This window comes from Stigmatopora nigra, chromosome 4 (assembly GCF_051989575.1).
Source record: "Stigmatopora nigra isolate UIUO_SnigA chromosome 4, RoL_Snig_1.1, whole genome shotgun sequence".
NCBI classification, from domain to species: domain Eukaryota; kingdom Metazoa; phylum Chordata; class Actinopteri; order Syngnathiformes; family Syngnathidae; genus Stigmatopora; species Stigmatopora nigra.
The window spans coordinates 6,135,124-6,147,557 of NC_135511.1; the positions used below are offsets into that span (position 1 = coordinate 6,135,124).

A 12,434-nucleotide genomic window follows, 5' to 3' on the forward strand; every position below is an offset into this window, starting at 1 on the left:
CTGTGTTGAGGCAATCTAAGAGTTTTCCCCTCGAGTATATCTCCAAGACTTCAATCCTATTCTGCATGAGTTCAACGTGAAGAACTCCGCTGGCGTTTATTATGGCGGCCCTCACTCTGGTAAACTCACTGCCAGTGGAATATTACTGGATGAGGGGAACAAACACTTTGTTTGTCTGTGGAAAAAACAGGGTGGAGCTCAACACTGATAGTCACACGCATACATGAATTGGTTTATTAATCAAGGTTAACTCATTGGTCGCCATTGACAGTGATTGACGAACCAAATCTGCTTCGAAAGTGAACTCTTTTTAAATTGATAGCACTATAATTTACTAACAAAGTAACTGGGATATTAGCACTCATAAAATGCTAACTAAAGAAACACATGAAGACTTTTCTATTGTTTTCATGGCCAGCCAGCAAACATACCACAATGTAAAACACAATGTTATGAATTATTCGTCTATCATCATCAACGGCATGAAAACGCAATGCCACCCATCCCAACTCGAATTAAATTGACATCTACCATTGTCAATAATAGTGAATGAATTAAGTTGTATACGCACAACAGATTCACTTGTTGTGATCATTCTAAAACCAATCAAATATTTCCAGGATGACCTACAACAGTGCTAGGTAAGCCATTAAACGAGCAAACATGATTTAACTGTGTACCCAATGTATTTTTGTATTCCTGTACGTACTTTGTAATTCCTTCCAAATACAGTGCATGTTTTCAAGCCAGTCACACAGTTAAAGCCTATAAATCTTACCCACAGTTTCCTGCGTTACATGAAAAATTGGACTCTGTGACTCGAGCCCACTCTTGGGTCCATGGCTGTAAAAAAAAAGAGACAAAGAGCACGTTCCTCTACATTGCCCCGAGGCACTCAATCGATCACTTCCTGTGCTCCAAACTGACCACTGACACTTTTTCAGCTTCCCGACATTTCAAATTGGATCCATACGCATCTAGCGTGGCCTCTGGATCACAGGTCATAAACACACTCACTCTGACCAGCTTCAGGCTTTTCTTAATTCTCTGACACAAGTCTAACACAGTAGCGCTTTCATCACTTCTACACTACTCTGTGGAGTCACTTTGAGTTAAAATAAAAATGTTCATGGAATCGATTAGTCTATGCTGAAGGAATCATTTTAACCAGTGTTATGACTAAGCTTTATGTGTGAGCTCCCAATTGACAATTGCATGTGAGAAAGTGCACCTGAGATAAAAAACCTTCCAGTAATTTCACCAGTTGTGACACAGCACTGTCACAGCAAGCATCACTTTGTCGTCAAAGCAGTGAGAGAGGTCACAGAGTTTCCTGCGAGGGCTCTGCCTATCGTGTTGCAGCAGCAGCATCCACGCTTCCTCCTCGCTGTTATCTCAGCCCTTCCCTCACCTTAGACTGAGCCCGCCACATGCAACGGGCCATCCGGCTCCTGAGGATAAGGAGGGAAAGAGGGAGACAGGAAGGACACCTGAGGGGAATCGATGCCTAAGATATCCGGGCTTTACTTACAAGGAGAGAGCGAAAGACAGAAGCAGAGGAGAAAGGGTTCAGGGATAAGAGTCAATAAAACACTGGAATTTGTTCAGCTGGGGTTAAAATTATTATCTACCATTCAATCTCTCCCAGTAAAAAAAAAACATCGGCTTTCCATCGTCGTCAATGGCAAATTAACGTCAAGAAATATTGCCGACTAGTCAGGTTTTGTTCAGAGTAATGCCATTATGCCACAAGTGGCATCACCCTAACTTAACAACATCACTGCATTAAACAGCATCACAAGGGAGACCGGAAAATCCAACCTTCTTGAAAGAATGAAAAACAGAAGTTGAATTTGCATATTTTCACTTCCCTCCAAGGTGAGTTTGTTATAAACTGCCTTCAAAAGTCACTTGCTTCACATACTTTCACACTTTTGTGCTTTCAAAAGGATTTCATTGTTATGGATATTTTTTTTAATTATTTGACCAAAAATGAACAATTCTGTTCTTTTGACATATTGACAAAACATGCAACATTTTCTTTTTTTCACATTTTCTGACCATAAACAACCAATTTCACAATATTTCCCAACATTTTCTTAAATAATACATAATTTATCAACAAAGAAACTCATCCAAGCCTATGCTTTTCCAAAGTCACAATTATTATTTCACCTCTTACCTGTTAATGTCATTCATGAGAATTCATTTGCAAAAAAAAAAAAGCACATTATCATTTACTTCACAGTACAAAAAAATCCCTATTTTGAACCAGAAATGTAAAATTTTCACCATCCGTAACACCCGTGTATCGTTCATTTTCTGAACCGCTTACCCTCACAAGGGTTTTTTGAGAGGATACTGTAGTCTATCCCTGAAAATGGGCGCAATGCTGGGACACTCTGAATTGGTGTCCAGCCAGTCACAGGCGACGAAGAGACGGGAAACCAGTCATGCTCATACTCATACCGAGAAGCAATTTTAAGTATTCAACCACCCTACCATGCATGCGTTTTGTATGTTGGAGCAAACCAGAACACCTGAAGAAAACCCACACAAACCCAGGATGTACATGCAAACTCCACACTGTGGGCCGTCCAATTGCAATTGGAAATTTCCCTTTTAGTTCCTTGCATTTTTACCCGCATACCTTTTTGATGTAGGACCAAGCTGTCAACACCAGCATGCCACCTACATTGCTTCCCAGCCCGCCCTGTTGCAGAAGCAACATGTCTTTGGGCAGCCGGCCCGCATCTCCCTGGGCGGCCACTTTGGGCTGCCACCCGGGCCCCCCAAAACACTTCCCCAGGGCCGTGGCAGAAGAGCCAGGCCTCCCTGTTGTTGACTGGCTGCCCAAAACTTTGGACAGTGGGCAGCAGTGTGTGAGACCTGGCTCACGGCCCCCTGACCACTCAGACCCTCTCCCTTCCTCAAGCACATAAAAGAACCCCTCATGGACTGCACGCGGAAAGCAGACATGCAATATATAATCCTAGGTTCATGTGTGTGGATAGATTTTAAACATTGATTCAATTTGACACTTTGATAGACAGTGCGTTTAATATGTTCTTTTAAAGAGTATGTATTTCCAATACATGGACCAGCCAACAATATGACTACTTAACCAATATAGTTGGCAACCTGTGTTGTTTTTGGAAGCCCTTTTCAATTTAATCGTAGTCTTTTGGACTAAAAAACGTATCCGTCTTACTGATTTAAAAATATGTCAGGCATGTCTAGATTTTATCGACTGATACATAGAATTTTTTCATCACGTTTTAATTGATGGTTGCCTAAAACATTTCCATGTTTAAAAAACGTTAAAGGTTTTCAACATTTCCAAACAAACTTTTGACGAGTACAGGTTTTAGACAGAAAGGATACAGGTTAAAGAATGTATTGTATGATGAAATATGCCCACATTATTGGCCTGTGACATAATATTCTAACATTAGCAAAATAAGTAAGCTAAAATACACCTTTTACACTAACAATTTGAAAAATACATAATAAATGATAAGTCATTTTTTCGGATTAAAGGTTTATCTCAATTATCTCTTAAAATCACTTCTTACTACAGCCCTTTAAATACATTTAAAAACTAAAATTTCCCAGTCTATTTGGCATACTCTGGCAATTTCTGCACACCAAATCCTGTTAAAAGTCACTGTAAAATTATATAAACACACTTTATCCACACATTCCTGAGCCATTATACTGCTAATTTAGCAGTGGTTAGCAAGCAATAATAAACGATGACTAGCACGCAATATTTCGAGTATCACTCTCAAAAAAATATATCTTTTGGCCAAATAAAGTGTATCGAAACTGTTACTTTACTGGCATAACTTTTGACAGGATGCTACTCTAAAATGCTTCAATGTTTCTGAGAATACAGAAAAAATTTATGAATAAAAAGTGTAATTATCCTATTTAATTATGAAATGAGAGAGTCAAAAGTATAGCAGCTCTTTCTCTGATGGAATCGTGTTTTTTTTCTGCTGGTCAATCTTGAAACATCATCATCTATGGTCAATATGGATATCTATGGTCAATATAAAAACAGCATCATCTAGCTCTGTTGAGCTTGTCTCAGGAGCCACTAATTTACTACAATTGGCCTCAATTAGTGTTGCCTCCCTTTTGTGCTAGAAGGGATAAATTCAGACGACTAGCTTGCACAATTGCAGGAGTTCAGATGGAGACATTCGGTTTCCAACAAGGATGCAGGGCTAAAGGTTAAACATGGAGAAGGTCATCAGTGCCAGGAAGTAAAATAACGGCGTCTCCAAGTCCCTCCTCCCCCCAAACAACACATGGAAGATACACAGTGATGCCTGAGGGCACATGGTTAAAAGAGGCTGTTTGTTGTTCCTATCATAAAGCCTTACTCCAATCAACAGTGCCATGGTGAGAACATGTGCTGGTGAAATTACCAGGAAGAAAATAATGAGACCCGCGGGGTTGCTCCTTATCACCCCTTTGATCCGTTCATTCCCACCTGCCACCTTCCCTTTGTGAGTGTCACCTTCGCTCTATCATCTGCTCGACCTCACCTGTAAAGTGCTCACCAAGCTCTCACCTCATTGTTCTACATTTCTACGGACGGAAGAACTTTTGTTTTTTGCTTATAAACCGTGTACCTTTGTCTGCTTCATTCACCCCTTCACACCTTTTTTTCCTAACTACTTGATTGTTATGGAGTCAAAGGTGTGAAAAATAGGATTAAAGTAACGTTCTGAGAGCAGATGTTGAAATTCAGTTCATAAATAATTCAATGCCATTTTAACTGGAATGGCTCGTATGAAATGAATACATTTTAGAATATTTACTGCTCTTTTCATTTTTTTTTTAAATTGCCTTTTTGTTTTGTTTTTGTCTTTTACATTTTTGGTTGAGTTTTAGGAGGGGTGATGGAAAGGTCCATTTCAGACCAAACGGATTGTAGGTTTATCACCGTCAATGGTAGCCAGTGTGTTAAGTAGTTCAAAATGTATTTTAGCTAAGGCATTGTGACAAAGGTTTACAGCAATCGAGTTATTTTTTTCTTATGATTGTTTCTAATTAGTTCAGGGCCTTGTAATGTAAAATCCAATTTGCAGCTTCTCATCTTGAACAGGAGCACTGAGGGAGGAACCCACCCAACCTTTACCTTGCTGTACCGGATTATAATTATAAACAATTGCACCTCAAATGTCCAATGTTCCTTGAGTCGCCAAGATTAATGCACTTTTCGTCTTAAATTTAGCTTTTAAAAACCCAACATGAACTGGTCTTGATTCAGACATAAAATGAAAGGGGGAAAAAAATCTCTAGTCTGCCGCCTTGTGCACCGAAAATGACAATAAGTGGCGTTTTGAAGAGAGAGAGAAGAGCAGAGCATGTATTATAGGGGTGACAAAGCCTCTTTTGTCAAAGTGGCCCTCTTAACTCTTTCCTTGGCTGTGAAGCAGAGTTCATAAGAAGGTCCTGGACTCCTTGTATTCCTTTTGCGTAAGCCCGTGTCTTCCTGCTTGGCCTCTGACAATGGGAGAAGTGTTTGTCTCAGGACAAAACTAAAGCTGACTGACATGTATTTGTGTGTGTGAGCGAACCATGTTTGGTTTCTAGTGAGTAGTTTTTGGTGCCTACCTCTCCACTCCTCCTATGCCTCCCCCAGGGAAGCAGGCAGGAGGTGGGAAGCAGAAGCGAAGCCATTGTGAAGGGGAAGCCACTGGCCTCTTCCTGTTATGAGAGGAAATGCATACAAATGTGCTTCCTGTAGGTTCGCCCCCCTCATCTCTTTCACTCAGCCACCGCTCCCTCTTGCTCTCTTCCCTCTGTCTCCCCTCTCGCCCATGTGGCGGTGAATCTGCCTCCTCTGTTTATCCCGGGCCACCACGTTCCTCTCATGCCAGTGGAAATGTGACATGTCATTTAATGCAGAGAAAATCTCTGCTCATTTGACTGGGACACAAATATAATTGCCATTTCGTAGACAAACATACGTACATGAATAAAGATAGCAGGAAGATCTAATGGTTTCACAGGAAACAGCACGTCCGGCACAATGTTCTGGGGTCCCATCCCACGTAGGTTCCGGCCTTCCAATGTGGAGTGTTTATGTTCTCCACGTGTATTTCGTAGGTTTTCTGCAGGGACTGTTTTCCTCCCCAAATTTTCCATTTCAGGAAGTATTCTGCCTACTGCTTGTTGCTGGCTGGAATGGGCTTTAGCAATCTCATGACCCTTGTGGGGATAATGGCTTGGATAATGATTGAATGAATAAATGAATTCAATATCTAACCAAAGAAAAGGAACATGCCTAGACCAGAACCTGAATTAAAACTCCAAACCTTAGTTAAATACATTTGCCAAACATGTGTACAGCAGTTTCCATTTCGAGCTAAAACAATGCTGATGGAAGATTGAAACATGCACTGGAGGAAAAAAAAGTAAGAACTTCTATCAAGTCAATTTAATTTCAATGTTCAACTTTTAATGGTTAAAAAAAACGGAATAGGTTAAAACAACATTTTACCTGATCTGGGTTTTAGATATAAGCCTAAGATGCTCCAAGCAGGTATTAAATCAAGACCCTTACACTGGCAGCAGAGCGTGCTGAAAACTAAGTGAAAAAAAACTTGCTAAAGTGCCAGTGTTTTTTTTTAAGTTCACACAATCTATTATTTCTAAGTCCCTTTGCTTGGCAATGTAAGTATGATCCACAAACTAGGTGATGCATTTTCACAATATTAACTATAAATATGAATCCAAATGGAAAATAAATGAATGAAAATGAAATTCACACAATTTTCTTAGGAGAATGTGTGCGTTTGAGTGAGATATGTATATAAATTCTATACCATAACTACAATTATAGGAAGATATTTATACATATACTTAAATAAGTGAAGAAAATGATGGTACATTTCAAACAGGACTGACAAATGTGATGGACTAAATGGACCATGTGTTGATGTCTTTACAAGCCATTGGGCCAAAGCAAATTTAATGGTAGGGAGAGGAAAAAGTCCAGATCCAGCCCTAATTAGTACATCCCACCTGATGTTCATGTGCAAGCACGAACAAATAGGATCATTTGCGTGGATGTATGCGATATAGCAGGTTGTACTGTATGTGTCACATTGAGACGTGTGGGTGTGGTGTGAAATTCATCTAGGTGTTATTGTTTGGTCAGTTTTGGCTTTACGTAATCACGCTTGTTCGCCTTCTGGAGCGTGATGAAAGCCATTTAGGAATCAACTAAAAAGCACTGTTTATGTGAATGCATTACTGCAGGTGACAGCATTATATGTCCAGTCTATTTTGACTGGTTAGGCTTGCAGCGATCTTTTCCTGTCAGCCCGTTGAAAAAATGAGCATTTTCGTATATACCAAAGCATACATTGTAGAGTAGCAGTGAACAACATTTTGTTTTGTCTTTGAACAACAAAGGGAGAGCAACACATATAGGCAGACAATTTAGTAATAGTAACCAGGGTATTTTTATTTAGAACAACAAACAAACTTACATCTAATTGCAATTGATGCAGTTGGTGCTCCAATTCTAATCCAGCATGTGGATTGTCCCTCAATTATCATTGGATATGTTCTCTTCGAAGTCAGCTCACTGAACACCAGGTGCCACATTTTAAAACACTGATGGCTCCGGTAAAGTTTTTGTCTGAGCGATAACGTAGCTCGAACGTCCGCTAGCTGTCTACAGTGTGTCATCCTTGTAAGGCAACACTCCAAGTGCTGGTTTCACATAGCAAGGTCCAACCCCACGTCCTACTGTTTATCTTTTATGTCGGACACCAAGCCCAACAAAGCTTTTGGGCATAATAATTCATCTTACTTGTTTGTTTCACATTTAAATCTGATTTTGAAAATGTCAGCATGATATTTACGTCCCACGGGAGGCTTTTTATTTATTTGTGTGGTCGCTGAGTAAGAAATATAGCTACTACATTTACAGAAAATATACGAAGATTTTTGGAAGAAATGTGGCATAAAAATGGAGCACTTCACGCAAGGTTACCAACTCAATGTAGGGGGCGAAACAAGGAAAGGGGTTGAGGTGAGGGTTGGGTTCAGTTTCCTTGGTGCATCCTGGGAGACGTACTTGCATGTAATACAAAACTATCCATCAATATCCAGTCATTCTCATCTCCACTTTCAGCTTTCAAAGTGTGAAGGGCAGCGTGATCTTTTCTCTTGAAAGACTTCACTTGTAGTCTTTATTATTGCATTCAAATCATGATTCACTGAGAATTAGGAGGTTTCATTTCTGTAATTTTTGCCATTCGTCGAAGTGTCAGAAGAAAATAGACAAACATGCAGTAGATAATGCCAGCAGAGCACTGATCTGATGCAATGTTTCTCATTACAAAAAGAGCTGTGTCAGTGCACATCTCCAATGTAAATAATAATACAGTGCCACAGAAGGCAGTAAAAGTCACACACAGCGTAATAGCTTGACTTCAATGCATTTTATTTTTTTACATTTCACCGATGCAGGTTTGGTAAATGTATGCGTTTCTTTTGAAATAAAAAGTTGCGGCCACTGAATACATCTGCGTCATGCAAAAATTCCTCAAAGAAAACAAGAAAAAAATCCCCATAAAAAAAACAACCTTTTGTGATTTTTGTGGGAGCGTCTTCTCAGTGTCAATATGAGTGGTTGCTATTTATATAAAAAGCTAGTTACTCGGGCAACACTAACTTTTTCTATTCTTCTGACAGTCGTCATTGGTGTGTATTTCTTTTAATAGCGCACGAGAAGGTTTTTGAAAAAGGGACATTTTAATCTATCATAAATCCCTCTGCGTACTTTGATGTGCAAACATTAACGGATCTTTTTGGCCGTTAGTTTTCCGAGACAGAGTATTCTCAGTTCCTTAAAATGCAACTTTTTCTTTTTCCTGGTCTGGTGGTTGGACTTTGTAAGTTGTGGGTAGTTCAAAATTAAACGGATTTCTCTTTTCCTTGAATGCACTTTCAATTTGAATGTGAAAAAAAATCGCTTATATTTTAATTTCCTTTTTGCTGAATGAATAGAATGAGCTGTTTCTAATAATTTAACGCTGGCCACAAAGCTGAAAATGTATATTTGCCTATAAAGGTCTGCCCTATTTAATGAATATTCATTCGCTGACAGCCCTCCCAGTTCAAATGGATTAGATGTCTTCTAGTGCTAAACTGATTTCAATTTAATAGCAGAAAAATGAAAAGATACATGATTTGATGTCCATTATGGGTCAGAAAGAGTGACGCATTTGTGAACAGAAACTTTTGCAATTCTCCCAAGGTTAATCTTTATTTTCCTCTATCCCAGGTGACATTTACAAAGCGAAAGTTTGGGTTAATGAAGAAAGCCTACGAGTTGAGTGTGCTGTGCGACTGTGAGATCGCCCTGATCATCTTCAACAGCACCAACAAGCTGTTCCAGTATGCCAGCACAGACATGGACAAGGTCCTGCTCAAATACACCGAGTACAACGAGCCCCACGAGAGCAGGACCAACTCGGACATTGTGGAGGTGAGTCGCAAGACGACACAAAAGCACGTGCATCCGGAAGCACTGAATCATACAGGGAAAAAGAGCAGATGTTTGTGAATCATTACTTCTCTTTTTTTGTTCTTTACACTCATCACTGAGAGATAGAATTGAGGGTATAGTTAAATGTTTGGTAAATTTCTGAATTCAAAACATAAGCAAAAATACTAGAGCAGAGGTGTCAAACTTATCTTTGTAGGTACAGTTTCTTTTGGTAAGAGTTTTTATTATTAATGTTTAGGGCTCTTTTTAGCATCTTTCTAACAAATATTTTCTTTTTTATTCAAATTTTAATTACATTTTATTTGATTCCTATAGAATGCATATATCATTGAGGGCTACAACCATATTTGCACTTTATTTTACAGAATTTCTTGGAAATAATTCGAAAAATTAGAGTAGACAGTAAATTTTCTTTTTGTTTTACAATAAAAAAACACAAAAGAAAAAAAATAAATATAAAACTGCTTATATATCCATTCATTTTACGTTGTTAAAAAAATCAGAATTAGTACAAATGCTCTGGTTCCTGTAGTCGTCATCTTTCATTTAGTACTACAGAGATGTATTTACCTTTTATTTCATCAACAAACATGAAGTTGGTGCACTTCACGGGCCACATGAGATCATATAGTGGGCCATTTGTTCCCCCTGGCCTTGGGTTTGACACCAGTTTAGTAAAGTATGGTTCATTATGTTACCATTTGATAAATGATTACAGGTTATTATCGTCAACTCCCTTCTTTTGTTGACACTTATTCTGACGATTACAATGAGCCATGAACAAACCATGATTTCTCTTGTAACATCAATTATTAATTCAAAATGAAATATTTACCCCATTGTGCCTGTCATGACAAAAAAATCACTTTTTATACATCACATTGGCTAACAAATTATCAAACCAAAGTTCCAGTGTATTAGTAAAACTGTCTCATGGAAAGAGTACTGCCCTAACGTGACCATACTGTCATCGTTGATCTAGCTCACAGAGTTGGACGCTGATCCAAAAGAGTGAACATATGTCGCAAGTGTGGCTGCTGACAATTCTAAACATCATTGTCAGCAGGCAAGCAGATAAAACTGCAAATGACGCCAGTACTTTACAAGATCCTTAAGCGCTCAACATCAAGCTGTTATGCAACGTTCGCACCGGAGTTTTGACCAACCGGGTGGGCAGAGTTGATCCCTTTCTCTTGTGCACACGCACACACACATATATGTGCCGATCAAGTGCACTTGATGAATCCATCTCATTTTCTAACTGAACTGAGTTAAATGGCACATTACCTTTTTGGCTGCCACGACTGTAATAAATGAAGCAGCTCTGCTTTCCAAAGGACTGTTTAGGACATTAACCGCACATTGACTTTGCATGTTACCTCTTACAACACAGGAAAAGTATCGACAACCTTGCCACTGTTCAGACTGCTTAAATTTTAGATTGCTACCAGCCCCTCCCAGTCGAAATGGAATGGCACTGAAACATGATCATGGCAGTCATCCAAGTTCAAATAGATTTGCAGTCTATCAATGAGTTTGGTATTAAACGTCATATAGTAGTTAATATAGTATTTAAATCAAACTCAGGACCCTGGGCCAGAGCCGACTCTCCATATATATTTTTATGGCTGAAGAAAATCAATCATTCGCATCAAGTTTCACACAAATTGAAAAATAAAAGCATTTCTGTAGTTCTTAATGACATATCCTAAATTGCCGACATATTTTTATACCTTATCTATAAAATTAAATACAAAACATTTTTAAAAAATCTAATCAAATTCTAGCTCAACAATGTCTCAAAACTATTGATCAACTGTCAAGATTCTTGTTGCTTCATTTTCTAATTTATTAGTTGTCAATTAGTGGATTAATACTGCAAACCCTAGTTGGCCCTGAAAAAATTAAATTCCAATGAGCCTCATGAAAAAATTAAATTCCAATGAGCCCCATGATAAAAATGAGTTTCATATCTCTGATATTAATATACTTATTTGTTCAGTGAAAAATTATTTATATGCTCTCTGAATTTATTGGCTCTCCACTGAAGAAGACTAGATGTACTGAAGCCCAATGAGATGTAATGAATGAATAGTCGAGGCCAACACGCCCCTATGGATCAGGTTGGCCAGGCTAATACAGGAGCCCACAGCATGGGACATGTTGTTATCTCTTCATATGGGTGTTACTGGGCTTGATGCCCAAACACGGGCAGACAGGTCTACTGGGAGTACTCACGCTACTCCAGATGGCAATCTGCCCCACACGAACAACCTTTTCAGTTTTCGCATTCGCATCAAATACCGTCTGCTTTGGAAGCGAATTGCCGTTTTCATGATCCCAATTACATCCTTTGAAAGACATTGATGTACTTGTTGGGAAGTAAACCTGCCCTTGTTAATATTGGCTGTGCTTGCGTTAAATGTGTGAGGATAGCTTATAATGTCATTAGAACGTTCGTATGTTTGTTAATCGGTTTCCTCCGGTTTGGTATTGTTAGTGGTAATCTGACAATGTTGCTGTGTAGTCAATGTAAAAAAAAGAATGCTCAGCAGTGCTTCTTCACCTGTCGTTGTCCATGTCAACCATTGCGTTATCAACTAGAAATATACTCCAATTCAATTATTCCTAACGATATTTGGGGGACAATAACAAACCGATCAATCAAGCCAATACCTACATTTATAGACGAACAAAATATAATGGAAAATTCCATGCTAACGGTGAATCGTTTTTTGTATCAAACTCAAAAGACATAATACCACTCGGTGTACAAGGGGGAATTTAAAAAGCAGTCAAAATAACAATGGGGAAAAGGAATTAAAATTGTTAGGGCTAACTGTTGGATGAGTTTATTCGTCTAAAAATGACCCCTGCTGCTACTTCCTCC

At 38.9% G+C, this 12,434-nt stretch overlaps 1 protein-coding gene across 10 annotated transcripts in view; it reads left to right on the plus strand.

Moving 5' to 3' along the window:
- Positions 1 to 12,434, plus strand: part of mef2cb (myocyte enhancer factor 2cb) — a 76,066-nt gene that overhangs the window by 32,997 nt on the left and 30,635 nt on the right. For all 10 annotated transcript variants that reach the window (XM_077715415.1, XM_077715421.1, XM_077715422.1 and 7 more), the window contains one exon: positions 9,320 to 9,523. In XM_077715415.1, coding sequence (XP_077571541.1) covers positions 9,320 to 9,523 — 204 coding nt within the window. The remainder of the gene's footprint in view (positions 1 to 9,319; positions 9,524 to 12,434) is intronic.